Source organism: Bombina bombina, chromosome 5 (assembly GCF_027579735.1).
Source record: "Bombina bombina isolate aBomBom1 chromosome 5, aBomBom1.pri, whole genome shotgun sequence".
Lineage (NCBI taxonomy): Eukaryota > Metazoa > Chordata > Amphibia > Anura > Bombinatoridae > Bombina > Bombina bombina.
In genome coordinates, this window is record NC_069503.1 from 828,312,750 (window position 1) to 828,333,323 (window position 20,574).

At 41.1% G+C, this 20,574-nt stretch overlaps 1 protein-coding gene across 1 annotated transcript in view; it reads right to left on the minus strand.

The window, feature by feature from the left end:
- The window catches only part of SMCHD1 (structural maintenance of chromosomes flexible hinge domain containing 1), a 1,770,687-nt gene that overhangs the window by 1,076,258 nt on the left and 673,855 nt on the right, over positions 1–20,574 (minus strand). Inside the window, exon 17 of the mRNA XM_053715865.1 lies at positions 7,699–7,812. Within this exon, the coding sequence (XP_053571840.1) occupies positions 7,699–7,812 (114 nt within the window). The remainder of the gene's footprint in view (positions 1–7,698; positions 7,813–20,574) is intronic.

Here is a 20,574-nt window from a genome sequence, read left to right on the forward strand (position 1 = left end):
TCCTGTGGGAGGGCGTGGCCCTTTCCTCCAGTGATGTCTGAAATAATCTCTTTCAAATCTGGTCCAAATAATGTTTTACCTTTGAAAGGAATGTTAAGCAATTTTGTCTTGGATGACACATCCGCTGACCAAGACTTTAGCCAAAGCGCTCTGCGCGCCACAATAGCAAACCCTGAATTTTTCGCCGCTAATCTAGCTAATTGCAAAGCGGCATCTAAAACAAAAGAGTTAGCCAATTTAAGTGCTTGAACTCTGTCCATAACCTCCTCATACAAAGATTCTCTACTGAGCGACTTTTCTAGTTCCTCGAACCAGAAGCACGCTGCCGTAGTGACAGGAACAATGCATGAAATTGGTTGTAGAAGGAACCCTTGCTGTACAAAAATCTTTTTAAGCAAACCCTCTAATTTTTTATCCATAGGATCTTTAAAAGCACAACTGTCTTCGATAGGAATAGTAGTGCGTTTGTTTAGAGTAGAAACCGCCCCCTCGACCTTGGGGACTGTCTGCCATAAGTCCTTTCTGGGGTCGACTATAGGAAATAATTTCTTAAATATAGGGGGGGGAACAAAAGGTATGCCGGGCCTTTCCCACTCTTTATTTACTATGTCCGCCACCCGCTTGGGTATAGGAAAAGCGTCGGGGGGCACCGGAACCTCTAGGAACTTGTCCATCTTACATCATTTCTCTGGAATGACCAAATTGTCACAATCATCCAGAGTAGATAACACCTCCTTAAGCAGTGCGCGGAGATGTTCTAATTTAAATTTAAATGTCACAACATCAGTTTCAGCTTGATGAGAAATTTTTCCTGAATCTGAGATTTCTCCATCAGACAAAACCTCCCTCATAGCCCCTTGAGATTGGTGTGAGGGTATGTCAGAACAAATATCATCAGCGCCCTCCTGCTCTTCAGTGTTTAAAACAGAGCAATCGCGCTTTCTCTGATAAGTAGGCATTTTGGATAAAAGATTTGCTATGGAGTTATCCATTACAGCCGTTAATTGTTGCATGGTAATAAGTATTGGCACACTAGATGTACTAGGGGCCTCCTGTGTGGGCAAAACTGGTGTAGACACATTAGGGGATGATGTAGTATCATGTTTACTCCCCTCATTTGAGGAATCATCTTGGGCAATATCATCATCTGTGGCATTACTGTCCTTACTTTGTTTGGACACTATGGCACACTTATCACATAAATTTAAATGGGGAGACACATTGGCTTTTATACATATAGAACATAGCTTATCTGATGGTACAGACATGTTAAACAGGCTCAAACTTGTCAACCAAGCACAACAAACGTTTTAAAATAAAACTGTTACTGTCTCTTTAAATTTCAAACTGAAAACACTTTATTACTGAATATGTGAAAAAGTATGAAGGAATTGTTCAAAAATTACCAAAATTTCACCACAGTGTCTTAAAGCATTAAACATATTGCACACCAAATTTCAGAGCTTTAACCCTTAAAATAACGGAACTGGAGCCGTTTTTACATTTAACCCCTATACAGTCACAGCTATATGCTTTGCTGAGACCCAACCAAGCCCAGAGGGGAATACGATACCAAATGACGCCTTCTATAAGCTTTTTCAGTGATTCTTAGCTCCTCACACATGCATCTGCATGCCTTGTTCTCCAAAAACAACTGTGCATTAATGGCGCGAAAATGAGGCTCTGTTTATAACTAGAAAGGCCCCCATCTGAAAAAGGTGTCCAACACAGTGCCTGCCATTTTTCTAAACGTTCCCCAAAATTATAATACCAATTATTAGTTATAATCTGCATAATATGCCTAGTAAAGCAATCGTTTTAGCCCAGAAAAATGTCTACCAGTTTTTAAGCCCTTTTTGAAGCCCTTTATTCTTTTATGTTTAACTAAGAAAATGGCTTACCGGTCCCCATGAGGGGAAATGACAGCCTTCCAGCATTACATGGTCTTGTTAGAAATATGGCTAGTCATACCTTAAGCAGAAAAGTCTGCTAACTGTTTCCCCCAACTGAAGTTACTTCATCTCAACAGTCCTGTGTGGAAACATCAATCGATTTTAGTTACTGTCTGCTAAAATCATCTTCCTCTTACAAACAGAAATCTTCATCCTTTTTCTGTTTCAGAGTAAATAGTACATACCAGCACTATTTTAAAATAACAAACACTTGATAGAAGAATAAAACTACATTTAAACACCAAAAAACTCTTAACCATCTCCGTGGAGATGTTGCCTGTGCAACGGCAAAGAGAATGACTGGGGTGGGCGGAGCCTAGGAGGGATCATGTGACCAGCTTTGCTGGGACTCTTTGCCATTTCCTGTTGGGGAAGAGAATATCCCACAAGTAAGGATGACGCCGTGGACCGGACACACCAATGTTGGAGAAAAAGGGTACGTGGGGAACATGCTCCATGGAAGGATAAAGGGGAACGAGAAGGGAGCAAGGGAAAGGGAAGGGGGGGGGGGTAGAAGGGAGAAGGAGGGGGAGAGAGGGGAGGGGACATTAGGGAAAAAGAGCATGAACACAAGAAAATACAATGGGCCACAAATGGTGGCGTATTATCAACTGTTTAAACAACAATTCAGCAAAGAACTCATCAGTAGCAAAGAGCATTCTAATAGGAAAATAGGCACTGTTGTAAGTGACATAACATAAACTAAGTAAGTACATTAAAGTAACATATTATTCAAACAAGTGAAATGTAATGCAGTATAACTTTAACCAGCAAAGAGGTAGCACATTACCTTATCTTGGTACAGAGTGTGCTGTGGGTGGGCATCAATTGAAGGAAGGGGGGGGGGGGGAAAGAAAAAAAAGGAAGGGGGAGAGAGGGGGGGGGGCAATAGGGGAGGAGAGCATGTGCACATTGAGACATTCAGTGGACTGTGAGTGATGGCGTACTAATATCAACTTTTTAAACAGCTATTTTTAGAAGAAAAAAAAAAATCACCAATTACAAAGGGCACACCAACAGGAAACTAGGCAGTATTGCAAGTAGCACAACATTAGTGCAATAGATGCATTGGGGTAACATATTATTCAACCATGGTACATGTGGTGTAGTACAAGCTTAGTCAACAAGAAGGCAACACCTTACCTTGTCGTGGTGAAGAGCAAGCAGTGTGATAACATCATTTGGGGAAAGAGGGAAAAGGGGAAAAGTGGAAGGGGGGAGAAGGGAGGGATAAAAGATGTGGGAGTCTTGATAGGGGGGGTATTATGCACACCTGGTCCCAAGGGATGTTTCCAGAGGTAACAGTTGTGCCAAAGGCAATACAGTGTTCATGTATTGTGAAAGGCCGGGCAACGACCCAGAAGGAGCACTCTGTCTTGGAAAGTCTGGGGACAGTTCTGTCCTTTGTGGTTGTTAGGGTTATGTAGTAGAGGCAGAGTTGCTTCAGGAGAGTGGAGGATTGACATTGGGGTTAACAGGTTGTTGTGGGGCATCTCCCCCAATAGAAAGATCTTCGAAGAAGGCCTGAGCATCTGATCCCGGTCTGAAAGACACAGTCTTGTTGTGCCAAGTGACTATTAGGGACACGGGGAACCCCCATCGGTATGGGATCTTGTGAGCTCTCAGTTTCTCCGTGATGTGTGACAGTTCTCTTCTCTTGATCAAGGTAGTTGGAGAGAGGTCCGAGAAAATCTGTAGCTCCTCACCGGCGTGACATATTGGCTGCTTGGTGCGTGCACATCTGAGGATCTCCTCCTTATCTTTAAAATTGAGGAAACGTATAATAATGTCTCTAGGAGGTGACTTAGGGGGCGGTTTTGCCCTAAGCGCTCTATGCGCTCGTTCCAGCGGTATTTCAGGTGAGGAGGGGGTGTCTAAGTGTGCAAAATAGGCTCTGCAGGTAGCCTTCAATCGCCGGTGGATGGATGGTTTCAGAAACACCTCTGATTCTAAGATTGTTGCGGCGGCCTCTATTATCGAGGTCTTCTATTTTGTCTGACATTAGCTGGATGGTATCTGACTGTCACCGTATTTCCAAGTTCATTTGCGAGATAGATGTGGATGTTTCATTGTGCTTTGCTTCTGACTGAGTGACCCTGGTATCCAAGGAGTTGATGTCTTTCTTCAGCTCATGAAATAGATTTCTCATTTCCTTGACGGCATTTCTGATATCCTCTTTAGAGGATAATAGCTGCAGATCCTCCCTAGTGATAGGCTGCGAGGCCGGCAGGTCAGTGTGCTGCGAGATAGGTGAAGAGGCATTCTGATTGTTCTCCATACTGCTGGATGACTCCAAACTTGTGTGGTCAATTTGTTTAAGATATCCACTAAGTGTGCGCACAGGGGTGTCTTTGTCAGGCTTGGACTGCCTTTTACAGGGCATAATTTCACTGCCAGTAAGGCTGACGGTATTAGCAAAGCTGGTAAAATTTGCAGTAACTTGCCAGCACCTCCCACGTGGAGACCAGGCCTGAATCCAAAATGCAGATGTTCTAAAGTCTATTTCTCACTGCAATTGCAGGCTATAGGTATAGGGGTAGCCTAGTTCTGAAGCCTCAAGAAGTGCTACTTGAAGGGTGCTAGTATTAGAGGATAACTAGTGTTAAACACACCAGTGATGCGCAACAAGGGCCCACTATGCCTGATGCAGCTTTCAAGACTGACCCAGCACGTCTGTAATGTGCCTCTGTAAAATAGCACAATAGGGGCAAAGTAGCGTTGTCTGCAATTATCAGACTCCTAACTGTGGCAGCAAAGTCTATCTTGTTTAGCTGTGGAGGTGCTGCGAGTGGGTAGCCGCCCCTAATCTGACTCTGTCTGCAGCGTGTCTCGCTAGAACTCTACTCCTTGTTTGGTCGGGTGGTATATGGAGCACAGTTCACACGCTAGAGAGGTGCGCAAGGATCGGTCAGAGGGGCAGTCAATCATACCCTGTTGCGATCAGCAGATGTCCGTCGGTTGGGAGAGCAAGGTATGTAGAGGTTCAGATCCTGTCACTTGGCCATCCTCTCATAACGCGCTAAGCGCTAGGCCTCCAGGGGTATAACAGCTGTATGCGTGTGCTCTCCCTCGCCGTCTCCAGGCCTCACAGAAAGTTCTGATTTTCACACTGTGGGTTAATAAGCAGTTACCTTATGCGTTCCCATTAGTAAGAAGGGGGTTTGGGGAAGGATAATGCCATATATGTGCGATGTACTGTCCAGGGACTTAGGAGCTTACTCAAAAGTCAGCCATTCGCCTGCGTGGCTTAGCTCCGCCCCATTCCTTGGCTTTTTAATGATACTTTAATAAACTGGATATTTTAAATTTTTATTTACAGTGCATGAACTTTGTTTTTTTTAACATTAAAAGCAGGGCTTTTTTCTGCCAGTACACAACAGTAGTCCGTACCGGCATCTCTGCTAGTTAACCCCTTAATGACCACAATGTACCCTGTATGTCACTGGTCAATAAGGGTTTTTTAAGGACATAATAGCACAAGTCTAGCAAGAACAAGCTATTAATGCCCTCCCTCCAGCAGGCTTTGTGGAATAAAGCAGTCTCAACGCTGGTGGCAAGACCACGCTATAAAACAATCAAGTCCCAAAAAAAGGCCAGTGACATACAGGGTACGTCGCTGGTCCTTAAGGGGTTAAACCATCCTTTATTTTATTATGCACACATATTTAGGCTGTCTGATTAGATCTAGATCAGTATGTTTTTTTTTTTTTTTTTTTTTATTGGAGGCAGTGTTTCAATCTGCACTATTTCTAAGTCACACAATATTGTAGGGGGCAGAGCAGAGAACATTTTGCGTATATTGTGATAGACCACACATGGAACTAACTGGGTGCTAGCAAGGTGATTTACTGTTAATGTGCCGCTCTGCTTCTACTTGTAGTTTTACACAGCTGACCTGCCGTCACTTTCTTATGGCATGTAATATTTTATATTTTTATTTACAGTTTAGTGCAGGCTCAGCATTAATACATACCACCTGTCCAGTCAGTGGCACCGGGGCTCATAAAGTAGTGGTTGTTTCCTGTATACTTTGCCCTCACATAGAAATTGTATGTGAATGTAAAAAATTCTGAATTTTCATATATGTATTATTTATCCCAAGGTAGTGGCGTCTTCAGGCTTGCCCTGCATTTTATTTTCATGGCCTGTGAATTCCTGCACTAAATACAAAGTGTGGGAACTTGTGAGGTGGAGCAGCGCCACGTTCATGGCGCAGACACGGAGTGAAGTACACACAGTCAAAACCCTGCTGCAGTAAATGTCACGGGCAATATAATTAATAGTTAAACTAAACATATCCCATGCCCTGATGTTACTAAATTAGCCCTCCTGGCTGCAATGGAAGAGTATAACTCAATAGCTCCATATTGAATAAGTGGAACTCCGAAAAAGCTGTCCTCAATGTTGCTTGAATTGTACTGCCAGCAACAAAATAGTGCAGGGACCGGTCAGTGATTCTGGTATGCAGAGATTACATACATCAAGAAAGGCAGCTGTCAGAGTTGGGAGAAGGAGCCCTCTGTGTGAGACACAGACGCTTTCTAAAGCAGACTGGAAGATTAGTGAGAAGGCAATAGACCATTGCAAACATTCAAGCTGTAACTGATCCATCACTTTCTCACTTATCTTCAAATCGGCTTTAAAAAGCAACCGTGACTCACACGGAGGATTCCTTCTCCTAACTCTCACAGCTGCCTTTCCTGATGTATGTAATCCACGCACCAGGATCACTGAACGGCCCCTGCACTATTTCAAATAAGGCTTCTGATGTCACAATGCAGGAAAATAAACCCTGCAAGCTGAAGTGTTTTATCCACCACAATATGGAAAAATTGTCCAGTAGCGGCTGAGATGGAGGCAGGAAGAGAAGACTGATAGATAGCAGATGCATCAATGAGTAAAAAGTCCCTGTGAAATCCGGAATAACTACTTGAAATAATGTTGACAGCATTAGCCAACAAGGGACATCTGAGGTGTTGATCCCCAAATACCATTTATGTGCAAATGCAAAGCAAAAATGAATAGCAGGCCAGAAAACTGAAAATAAAAATCCATATTGTGTGCTAATTTTCACGATGGGTGACGTCAAAGAAAGAAATATATTATAATGTACAAATTGGTGGGTCTTCTTTTGATTTATAGTAGTTCCTTAAAGGGGATAAAAAACCCATTTTTTTTTTTTTTTCTTTCATGATTCAGCAATGTTAAGCAACTTTATAATTTACTCCTATCATCAAATTTCCGTTGTTCTCTTGTTATCTTTATTTGAAAAGGCAGGAATGTAAGCTTAAGCGCCAGCCCATTTTTGGTTCAGCACTTGGGTTGTGCTTGCTGATTGGTGACTACATGACTAGGGAGTACCAACATCTTTTTTTTTTCCAAAAAAAAGCTTTGATATAAAGAATGTGCTCCCAAACATTTTAAAAGCATTGTTACCTATTTCAGCAAAGTACAACATAGCATACTCAATTTAGTACATGGATATTACATCACCACATACAACATCCATTATCTTAAAAAAGAACTCAGAACAACACATAAATTGATGTTATATTTCTATGTAACAACTGAATATTTATATAGCAAATATTAATCACATAAGACAATTCGACCAAGCTCTGATGAAAACATGCTATAAATAGTTGCATTTGGGGGGGGGGGGGGTTGTTCTGATTCAATAGTAAAGAATGAAAATACTCCTGAAGACTACTGTAGGCATAATATTCAGAACAATACGCATACTCACAATGCAAAATCACCTTCAGTTCAACCAGGAGTTTCTTTGATGACCCATGGCTTGTACCTGGAAGTTTCTGCATGGGTTCCCCCTTCTTATTAAGGATTTCAATTCGTAATGCCCCTACACACAAAATCAAAACAATTAAGCATATTTGGATGTACGTTGATAAGTCCATGATATTTAACATTTTGCTGAATCATAACAACATTTATTAATGGAATATGGAAAGTAATGCAAACAACTTCCAAAAATTCCTACAAATTTGCTAAAGTTGTCAGGTCCCGGAGAACTTTTATATAGTGCAGAAAGACAAGTCAAGCGAAGCATTAAAAAAAATCCCCCCCAAAAAACAATCTATTCTTAACTGATAAATTCCTTTCTTTCTTGGTGAAGAGAGTCTATGATTCCTTACTGTTGGAAATTCATCACCTGGCCACCAGGAGGGGGCAAAGGCACCCCACAAAAAACATAAGTTATGTGAGAACTTACCAGATAAATTAATTTCTTTCATATTGGCAAGAGTCCATGAGCTAGTGACGTATGGGATATACATCCCTACCAGGAAGGGGCAAAGTTTCCCAAACCTCAAATGCCTATAAATACACCCCTCACCACACCCACAATTCAGTATAACGAATAGCCAAGTAGTGGGGTGATACAATAAGGAGTAGAAAAACATACAAAAAGAGGAACTGGAAATATAATTGTGCTTTTATATGAAAAAAACATAACCAGTATAAAAAGGGTGGGCCTCATGGACTCTTGCCAATATGAAAGAAATGAATTTATCAGGTAAGTTCTTACATAAATTATGTTTTCTTTCATGTAATTGGCAAGAGTCCATGAGCTAGTGATGTATGGGATATAAATACCCAAGATGTGGAACTCCACGCAAGAGCCACTAGAGAGGGAGGGATAACATAAAAACACCCATTTTCCGCTGAAAAGAATTAATCCACAACCCAAAATATAAAGTTTATTCTCATAAATGAAAAGAAAAACCTAAAACATAAGCAGAAGAATCAAACTGAGATAGCTGCCTGAAGAACTTTTCTACCAAAAACTGCTTCCGAAGAAGCAAATACATCAAAACGGTAGAATTTAGTAAAGGTATGCAAAGAAGACCAAGTTGCTGCTTTGCAAATCTGATCAACTGAAGATTCATTCTTAAAAGCCCACAAAGTGGAGGCTGATCTAGTAGAATGAGCTGTAATTATCTGAGGCAGGGCTTGACCCAACTCCAAATAAGCTTGATGAATCAAAAGCTTTAACCACGAAGCCAAGGAAACAGCAGAAACCTTCTGACCTTTCCTAGAACCAGAAAAGATAACAAATAGACTAGAAGTCTACCTGAAATCTTTAGTAGCTTCAACATAATATTCCAAATCTCTTACCACATCCAAAGAATGTGAGGATCTCTCCAAAGAATTCTTAGGATTAGGACACAAGGAAGGGACAACAATTTATCTATTTATGTTGTTAGAATTTACAACCTTAGGTAATAATTTAAATGAAGTCTGCAAAACTGCCTTATCCTGATGAAAAACCAGAAAAGGAGATTCACAAGAAAGAGCAGATAATTCAGAAACTCTTCTAGCAGAAGAGATGGCCAAAAGGAACAAAACTTTCCAAGAAAGTAGTTTAATGTCCAAAGAATGCATAGACTCAAAATGAGGAGCCTGTAGGGCCTTCAAAACCAAATTAAGACTCCAAGGAGGAGATATTGATTTAATGACAGTCTTGATACGAACCAAAGCCTGTACAAAACAGTGAATATCAGGAAGCTTAGCAATTTTTCTGTGAAATAAAACAGAAAGAGCAGATATTTGTCCCTTCAAGGAACTTGCAGACAAACCCTTATCCAAATCATCCTGAAGAAACTGTAAAATTCTAGGAATTCTGAAATAATGCCAAGATAATTTATGAGAAGAACACCATGAAATATAAGACTTCCAAGCTCGATAATAAATCTTTCTAGAAACAGATTTACGAGCCTGCAACATAGTATTAATCACTGAGTCAGAGAAACCTCTATTACTAAGCACTAGGCGTTCAATTTCCATACCTTAAAATTTAATGATTTGAGATCTGATGGAAAAATGCACCTTGAGACAGAAGGTCCGGCCTTAATGGAAGTGGACAAGGTTGGCAACTGGACATCCGAATAAGATCAGCATACCAAAACCTGTGAGGCCATGCTGGAGCCACCAGCAACACAAATGATTGCTCCATGATGATTTTGGAGATCACTCTTGGAAGAAGAACTAGAGGCGGGAAAATTTAAGCAGGTTGATAACACCAAGGAAGTGTCAAAGCATCCACTGCTTCCGCCTGAGGATCCCTGGACCTGGACAGGTACCTGGGAAGCTTCTTGTTTAGATGAGAAGCCATCAGATCTATTTCTGGAAGATCCCACATCTGAACAACCTGCCTCCCAATTGATAATACCTGGGATATGAATTGCAGAAATTAGACAGGAGCTGGATTCAAACAAAGCAAGTATCTGAGATACTTCTTTCATAGCTTGGGGACTGTGAGTCCCACCCTGATGATTGACATATGCCACAGTTGTGATATTGTCTGTCTGAAAACAAATGAATGGTTCTCACTTCAACAGAGGCCAAATCTGAAGAGCCCTGAAAATCGCACAGAGTTCCAAAATATTGATTGGTAATCTTACCTCTTGAGATTTCCAAACCCCTTGTGCTGTCAGAGATCCCCAAACAGCCCCCCAACCTGAAGGACTTGCATCTGCTGTGATCAAAGTCCAGGTTGGACGAACAAAAGAGGCACATTGAACTATTTGATGGTGATCTAACCACCAAGTCACAGATAGTCGAACATTGTGATTTAAGGATATTAATTGTGAAATCTTTGTATAATCCCTGTACCATTGGTTCAGCATACAAAGCTAAAGAGGTCTCGTGAAAACGAGCAAAGGGGATCGCGCCCGATGCTGCAGTCATGAGACCTAAAACTTCCATGCACATAGCTACTGAAGGGAATGACTGAGACTGAAGGTTCCGACAGGCTGCAACCAATTTTAAATGTTCTTGTCTGTTAGAGACAGAGTCATGGACACTGAATCTATCTGGAAACCTAAAAAGGTGACCCTTGTCACTTTTTGGTAAATTGATCCTCCAACCATGTTTTTGAAGAAACAACACTAGTTGATTCATGTGAGATTCTGCAGAACGTAAAGACTGAGCTAGTAACAAGATATTGTCCAAATAAGGAAACGCCGCAATACCCCACTCTCCGATTACAGAGAGTAGGGCACCGAGAATCTTTGAAAAGATTTTTGGAGCTGTCGCTAGGCTAAAAGGAAGAGAGACAAATTGGTAATGCTTGTCTAGAAAACAGAATCTCAGAAACTGATAATGATCTGGATGAATCGGAATATGAAGATATGCATCCTGTAAGTCTATTGTGGACATATAATGTCCTTGCTGAACAAAAGGCAGAACAGTCCTTATAGTCACCATTTTGAAAGTTGGTACTCATACATAATGATTCAAAATTTTCAGATCCAGAACTGGTCTGAATGAATTTTCTTACTTTGGGACAATGAATAGATTTGAATAAAACCCCAGACCTTGTTACTGAAACGGAACTGGCATGATTACCCCTGAAGACTCCAGGTCTGAAACACACTTCAGGAAAGCCTGAGCCTTTGCTGGATTTGCTGGGATGCGTGAGAGAAAATATCTTCCCACAGGAGGTCTTACTCTGAATCCTATTTGGTACCTCTGAGAGACAATACTGAAAACCCATTGATTTTGGACAGAATTTATCCAAACATCCTTGAAAAATCTTAATCTGTCCCCTACCAGCTGAGCTGGAATAAGGGCTGCACCTTCATGCAGACTTGGGGGCTAGATTTGGTTTCTTAAATGGCTTAGATTTATTCCAATTTGAAGAAGGTTTCCAACTGGAAACAGATTCCTTGGGGGAAGGATTAGGCTTCTGTTCATTATTTTGTCGAAAGGAACAAAAACGGTTAGAAGCTTTAGATTTACCCTTAGGTCTTTTATCATAAGGCAAAAAAACTCCCTTCCCTCCAGTGACAGTTGAAATAATTTAATCCAACTGAGAACAAAATAGTTTATTACCTTGGAAAGAAGCAATCTGGACTAGATTGGCATAGATGTAACATCAATTTTGATGATATAAAAAATGGCATCACAAATAAAATGATTAACATGTTGAAGCAAGCGAACAATGCTAGACAAATCAGAATCCAATTATTTTTGCGCTAAATTTTCTAACCATAAAGTTGATGCAGCTGCAACATCAGCCAAAGAAATTGCAGGTCTGAGAAGATGACCTGAATACTAATAGGTTTTCCTTAGATAAGATTCCAGTTTCCTATCTAAAGGATCCTTAAAAGAAGTACTATCTTCCATAGGAATAGAAGTATGTTTAGCAAGAGTAGAGATAGCCCCATCAACTTTGTGGATCCAATGTAACTGCTGGCAAAGGATACATTTTTTTTAAACCTTGAAAAAGGAATAAAAGAAGTGCCAGGCCTATTCCATTCCTTAGAAATCATATCAGAAATAGCATCAGAAACTGGAAAAACCTCTGGCGTAACCACAGGAGGTTTATAAACAAAATTTAACTAGTTTTAATATCAAGAGTACTAGTTTCCTCAATATCCAATGTAATCAATACTTCATTTAACAAAGAACAAATATACTCCATTTTAAATAAATAAGTAGAATTTTCAGTGTCAATATCTGAGGAAGGATCTTCTGAATCAGATAGATCCTCATCAGGAGGAGGATAATTCAGTATGTTGTCGATCGTTTGAAATTTCATCAACTTTATGAGAAGTTTTAAAAGACCTTTTACGTTTATTAGAAGGCAGGATGGCAGACAAAGCCTTCTGAATAGAATCAGCAATAACATATTTACATTTCACAGGTATATCTTGTACATTAGATGTTGAAGGAACAGCAACAGGAAATGTACTATTACTGATGGACACATTATCTGCATGTAAAAGTTTATCATGACAACTATTACAAACCACAGCTAGAGATATAATCTCCTCAAGTTTGCACTTAGCTTTGGTAGAACTGTTATCAGGCAGCAGGGTTCCAACAGTGATTTCTGAGACAGGATCAGATTGAGACATCTTGCAAATGTAAGAGAAAAAAAAAAATAACATATAAAGCAAAATGATCAATTTCCTTATATGGCAGTTTCAGGAATAGGAAAAAAAAATGCAAACATCATAGCCCTCTGATAGAGAAAAAAGGAAATAGGCATATAGGAAAGGGGTTTTAATTTAAATAATGAAAATATTTGGCGGCAAGTATGACACATAACACAAACCGAAAAAAAATGTTGGCGCTAACAATATCCGGAAATGACACCTTGTGAAAGGACTCAGCGTCAACTAAGACGCCAGAAGTGACAAATTTGCATCATCAAATGTAACTTCACGCCAAAAGATCTTGTGCAAAAAATTACACAATATACTTTTGCATTTTGCACCCTTGTGAGCCTAATTCTGCCCGCAAATTTAAAATGACAGTCAATTGAAATTGCATTTCCCAGATATGAAACCGACAGTCTGCAAAAGTCTGAAAAACCTGAATCATGGCAAATATAAGTATAATACATATATTTAGAACTTTATATAAATACATAAAGTGCCAAACCATAGCTGAGAGTTTTTTAAGTAATGAAAACATACTTACCAAAAGACACCCATCCACATATAGCAGATAGCCAAACCGGTACTGAAACGGTTATCAGTAGAGGTAATGGAATATGAGAGTATATTCTCAATCTGAAAAGAGAGATAGGAGATGAATCTCTACAACCGATAACAGAGAACCTATGGAATACATCTCCCGTGAGGAAAACCATTGCATTCAATAGGTGATACTCCCTTCACATCCCTCTGACATTCACTGTACTCTGAGAGGAACCGGGCTTCAAAATGCTGAGAAGCGCATATCAACGTAGAAATCTTAGCACAATCTTACTTCACCACCTCCATAGGAGGCAAAGTTTGTAAAACTAAATTGTGGGTGTTGTGAGGGGTGTATTTTTAGGCATTTTGAGGTTTGGGAAACTTTGCCGCTCCTGGTAGGATTGTATATCCCATACGTCACTAGCTCATGGACTCTTGCCAATTACATGAAAGAAGAGGGCCTTTTGCAGGGCATTGCCCAAAAGAAAACTAAATTTATGCTTACCTGATAAATTACTTTCTTTTACGATATGACAAGTCCACAGATTTCATCCTTACTTGTGGGATATTAACCTCCTGCTAACAGGAAGTGGCAAAGAGCACCACAGCAGAGCTGTATATATAGCCCCTCCCCTTCCACTCCACCCTCAGTCATTCGGCCGAAGGTATAGGAAGACAAAAAGGAAAGGCTAAAAAGGTGCAGAGGTGACTGAAGTTTACAAAAAATATAAAGAAAAACTTTCTTAAAAAGAACAGGGTGGGCCGTGGACTCGTCATATCGTAATAGAAAGTAATTTATCAGGTAAGCATAAATTTAGTTTTCTTTTACAAAGATATGACGAGTACACGTATTTCATCCTTAATTGTGGGAAACCAATACCAAAGCAATAGGACACGGATGAAAGGGAGGGACAAGACAGGAACCTAAACGGAAGGCACCACTGGTTGAAGAACCTTTCTCCCAAAGATAGCCCCAGAAGAAGCAAAAGTATCAAATTTGTAAAATTTGGAAAAAGTGTGAAGGGACGACCAAATTGCAGCCTTACAAATCTGTTCCACAGATGCATCATTTTTAAAAACCCATGTGGAAACCACAGCCCTAGAAGAATGAGTTGTAATTCTTTCAGGAGGCTGCTGTCCAGCAGTCTCATATGCCAGGCGGATGATACTTCTCAGCCAAAAAGAAAGAGGTAGCCGTAGCTTTCGGACCCCTACGCTTTCCAGAATAAACAATGAATAATGAAGATGATTGACAGAAATCCTTAGTTGCATGTAAGTAAAACTTTAAGGCACGGACCACGTCCAAATTGTGTAACAGACGCTCCTTCTTAGAAGAAGGATTAGGACACAAGGAAGGAACAACAATTTCCTGATTAATATTCTTATTCGAAACAACCTTAGGAAGGAACCCAGGTTTGGTACGTAAAAACCACCTTATCAGAATGAAATATGAGATAAGGCAAATCACACTGTAATGCTGAAAGCTCAGAAACTCTTTGAGCAGAAGAAATAGCAACCAAAAACATAACTTTCCAAGATAATAGTTTAATATCTATGGAATGCATAGGTTCAAACGGAACCCCTTGCAGAACTCGAAATACTAAATTCAAACTCCAGGGAGGAGTAATAGGTCTAAATACAGGCTTAATTCTACATAGAGCCTGACAAAAAGACTGAACATCTAATACATTTGGCCAAACGTTTGTGAAACAGAATTGACAAAGCTGAAATTTGTCCCTTTAAGGAACTTGCTGATAACTCTTTCTCCAATCCTTCTTGGAGAAAAGACAAAATCCTAGGAATCCTAACTTTACTCCATGAGTAACCCTTGGATTCACACCAGAAAACATTTATGCCATATCTTATGATAGATTTTACTAGTGACAGGCTTTCTACCCTGTATCAAAGTTTTGATAACTGAACCAGAGAATCCTCGCTTCGATAAAATCAAGCGTTCAATCTCCACGCAGTCAGTTGCAGAGAAATTAGATTTGGATGTTAGAAAGGCCCTTGAATGAGAAGGTCCTGTCTCAACGGATGTTTCCACGGTGGCAGAGAGGACATGTCCACTAGATCCGCATACCAAGTCCTGCGTGGCCACGCAGGCGCTATCAGGATCACTGAAGCTCTCTCCTGTTTGATTTGAGCAATCAAGCGTGTGAGGAGAGGAAACGGCGGAAACACATAAGCTAGGCTAAACAACCAAGGTACTGCCAACACATCTATCAGTTCGGCCTGAGGATCCCTTGATCGGGATCCGTATCTTGGAAGCTTGGCATTCTGACGAGATGCCATCAAAACCAGCAGGCGGAGGTGTTCAGAGGATTCAGTATTTACATTAATACTTGACCTACTGTGTTTACCCTGCAACACTGGTGATTTAGACAATACCTCTGTAAGGGTAGTTGACATAACTGCAGCCATCTCCTGCAGAGTAAAGGAATTAGACGCACTAGAAGTACTAGGCGTCGCTTGTGTGGGCATAAAAGGTTGTGACACTTGGGGAGAATTGGATGGCATATCCTGATTCTGTTCAGACTGAGAATCATCCCTAGGCACACTTACTTTATTTAAAATATGCTTTTTACATTGTAAAGCCCTTTCAGTACAAAAGTTACACAATGTTAGAGGGGGTTGCACAATAGCGTCTAAACACATAGAACAATGAGAAACCTCAATGTCAGAAATGTTGAACAGACTAGTAATACCACAAAAGTCGTTTAAACACTTATTTATAGCATAAAATAAACATTAGAAAAAATGTGTACTGTGCCTTTAAGAAAAGACAAAGTGAACAATTCTTCCAAAATGCACAAAAAACATTAAATTATTCCCAAATTTAACTTAATATTGTTGGTTAATCAAAAAATGACTGCACCCAGAAGCAAGGGCAGAAATAAGGCTTTAGAAGTACTTATATCAACATGTAGTCAAAAGATAGATAAAAATACACTGCACCTCACCACAGCTCTGCTGTGGCGCCTACCTGCCCCCAGGGTACTTTGAATCAAGTTTCCAACCCTTCAGACCAGCTACACAGTCCAGGAGCTACCGAGTTACTGTTTGCTGCTGCTAAGCCTGAAGAAATTGCGCCAAAATAGGCTCAGCCCACTTAAGGTCAAAAGTTGGAGTAGGCCCAAACAACTCCGCATGGAAATGCAGTTTTGCACTAAAGTAAAAATACACACACAATATAACCCTCAAGCATAAAACCAATAAGTTTTAAGTGCCAAAATAAAAAAAAAACAGAAAACATTGTTTTTTATATTGTCTCCCATGTCACATAGTGCCCAAATATCAACTAATGATAAATATAAAATCTCCAGTAACACCCCTCTTATTAAAAACAGAATTTATGTTTACCTGATAAATTTCTTTCTCCTACGGTGTATGCGGTCCACGGCCTCATCCTTACTTGTGGGATATTCTCATCCCCTACAGGAAGTGGCAAAGAGAACACACAGCAGAGCTGTCCAATTAGCTCCCCTTAGGCTCCGCCCCCCCCAGTCATTCGACCGACGGTTAGGAGAAAAAGGAGAACCATAGGGTGCAGTGGTGAGTGTAGTTTGGAAAAATAAATTTAAACCTGACCAAATGCCAGGGTGGGCCGTGGAACGGATACACCGTAGGAGAAAGAAATTTATCAGGTAAACATAAATTCTGTTTTCTCCTACATTGGTGTATCCGGTCCACAGCTTCATCCTTACTTGTGGGAACCAATACCAAAGCTTAGGACACGGATGAAGGGAGGGAACAAGTCAGGTAACCTAAACGGAAGGCACCACTGCTTGTAAAACCTTTCTCCCAAAAATAGCCTCCAAAGAAGCAAAAGTATCGAATTTGTAAAATTTGGTGAATGTATGCAGTGAAGACCAAGTCGCTGCCTTACAAATCTGTTCAACAGAAGCCTCATTCTTGAAAGCCCATGTGGAAGCCACAGCTCTGGTGGAATGAGCTGTAATTCGTTCAGGAGGCTGCTGTCCAGCAGTCTCATAAGCCAATCTGATGATGCTTTTCAGCCAGAAGGAAAGAGAGGTAGCAGTCGCTTTCTGACCTCTCCTCTTACCAGAATAGACAACAAACAAGGATGATGTTTGTCTGAAATCTTTAGTTGCTTGTAAATAGAATTTTAAAGCAGGAACCACATCAAGATTGTGTAACAGTCGTTATTTCCTAGAAGCTGGATTAGGACACAGAGAAGGAACAATAATTTCCTGGTTAATATTCTTATTAGAAACAACTTTTGGAAGGAAACCAGGTTTGGTACGCAAAACAACCTTATCTGCATGGAACACCAGATAAGGTGAATTACACTACAAAGCAGACAATTCAGACACACTTCTAGCAGAAGAAATAGCAACCAAAAACAAAACTTTCCAAGATAGTAACTTAATATCTATGGAATGTAGAGGTTCAAACGGAACCCCCTGAAGAACTGAAAGAAACTAAATTTAGGCTCCATGGAGGAGTCGCAGGTCTGTAGACAGGCTTGATTCTGACTAAAGCCTGTACAAATGCCTGAACATCTGGCACGGCTGCCAGACGCTTGTGTAACAAAACAGACAGGGCAAATATCTGTCCTTTTAAAGAACTAGCTGATAGACCTTTCTCCAATCCTTCTTGGAGAAAATATAGTATCCATGGAATCCTAATCTTACTCCATGAGTAATCCTTGGATTAACACCAGCAAAGATATTTCCGCCATATCTTATGATAAATCTTCCCGGTGACAGGCTTTCTAGCCTGGATCAGAGTATCTATAACTGATTCCGAAAACCCACGCTTCGCTAGAATCAAGTGTTCAATCTCCAAGCAGTCAGTTGCAGAGAAACTAGGTTTGGATGTTCGAATGGACCTTGAATTAGAAGGTCCTGCCTCAAAGGTAGCTTCCATGGTGGAACCAATGACATATTCACCAGGTCTGCATACCAAGTCCTGCGTGGCCACGCAGGAGCTATCAGAATTACCGAAGCCTTCTCCTGTTTGATCCTGGCTACTAGCCGGGGGAGAAGAGGAAACGGTGGAAAGACATAAGCTAGATTGAACGACCAAGGCGCCATTAAGGCATCTATTAATGTCGCTTTGGGATCCCTGGACCTGGACCCGTAACGTGGAACTTTGGGGTTCTGACGTGACGCCATCAGATCCAGATCTGGAATGCCCCATAGTTGAATTAACTGGGCAAAAACCTCTGGGTGAAGTTCCCACTCCCCCGGATGGAAAGTCTGACGACTCAGATAATCCTCTTCCCAGTTGTCCACTCCTGGGATGTGAATTGCTGATAGATGGCAGGAGTGATCCTCCGCCCATTTGATGATCTTGGATACCTCCATCATCGCCAGGGAACTCTTTGTTCCCCCCTGATGATTGATGTACGCTACAGTCGTCATGTTGTCCGACTAAAATCTGATGAATTTGGCCTCCGCTAGTTGAGGCCATGCCTGGAGCGCATTGAATATCGCTCTCAATTCCAAAATGTTTATCGGGAGAAGAGATTATTCCTGAGACCATAGACCCTGAGCTTTCAGGGACTCCCAGACCACACCCCAGCCTAAGAGGCTGGCGTCGGTCGTGACAATGATCCACTCCGGTCTGCGGAAACTCATTCCCTGAGACAGGTGATCCTGAGACAACCACCAGAGGAGTGAGTCTCTGGTTTTCTGGTCCATTTGAATCTGGGGAGACAAATCTGCATAATCCCCATTCCACTGTTTGAGCATGCACAGTTGCAATGTTCTTAAATGAATTCAAGCAAAGGGAACCACTTCCATTGCCGCAACCATTAGTCCTATTGCCTACATGCACTGAGCTATGGAGGGTTGTGGAATGGAGTGAAGAACTTGACAGGTGTTCAAAAGCTTTAACTTCCTGACCTCAGTCAGAAAGATTTTCATTTCAACCGAGTCTATTATTGTTCCCAGGAAGGGAACCATTGTGAATGGGGACAGAGAACTCTTTTCTATGTTCACCTTCCACCCGTGAGACCTTAGAAAGGCTAGAACAATGTCCGTATGAGCCTTTGTCTTGTGAAAAGACGACACTTGTATTAAAATGTCGTCTAGATAAGGTGCTACTGCAATGCCCCTTGGCCTTAGAACCACTAGAAGGGACCCTAGCACCTTTGTGAAAATTCTGGGAGCAGTGGCCAATCCGAAGGGAAGAGCCACAAACTGGTAATGCTTGTCCAGAAAGGCGAACCTTAGAAACTGATGGTGATCTTTGTGGATAGGAATATGCAGGTACGCATCCTTTAAGTCCACGGTAGTCATATATTGACCCTCCTGGATCATTGGTAAAATTGTCCGAATGGTTTCCATTTTGAATGATGGAACTCTGAGGAATTTGTTTAGGATTTTTAAATCCAGAATTGGCCTGAAAGTTCCTTCCTTTTTGGGAACTACAAACAGGTTTGAGTAAAAACCCCGCCCTTGTTCTGGAATTGGAACTGGGTGTATCACTCCCATTTTTAAAAGGTCTTCTACGCAATGTAAGAATGCCTGTCTCTTTATCTGGTTTAAAGATAAGCGAGACATGTGGAACCTTCCCTTTGGAGGAAAGTCCTTGAATTCTAGAAAGTACCCCTGAATGACAATTTCTAGTGCCCAGGGGTCTGGAACATCTCTTGCCCAAGCCTGAGCAAAGAGAGAAAGTCTGCCCCCTACTAGATCCGGTCCCGGATCGGGGGCTAATCTTTCATGCTGTTTTGGTAGCAGCAGCAGGCTTCTTGGTCTGTTTACATTTGTTCCAGCCTTGCAATGGTTTCCATGCTGGTTTGGGCAGGGATGCGTTTCCTTCTTGCTTAGTGGCTGAAGAGGGAGCAGCTGGTCCGTTCCTGAAATTGCGAAAGGAACAAAAATTAGACTTGTTTTTAGCTTTGAAAGGTCTATCTTGTGGGAGGGCATGGCCCTTTCCCCCAGTGATATCCGAAATAATTTCTTTCAACTCTGGCCCGAATAGGGTCTTACCCTTGAAAGGAATATTAAGCAATTTTGTTTTGGACGACACATCCGCCGAACAAGATTTTAGCCAAAGCGTTCTGCGCGCCACAATTGCAAAACTTGATTTTTTTGCCGCTAATTTAGCTAATTGAAAAGTGGCATTTGTAATGAAGGCATTAGCCAACTTCAGAGCGTGAATTCTGTCCATGACTTCATCATAAGAAGTCTCCTTCTGGA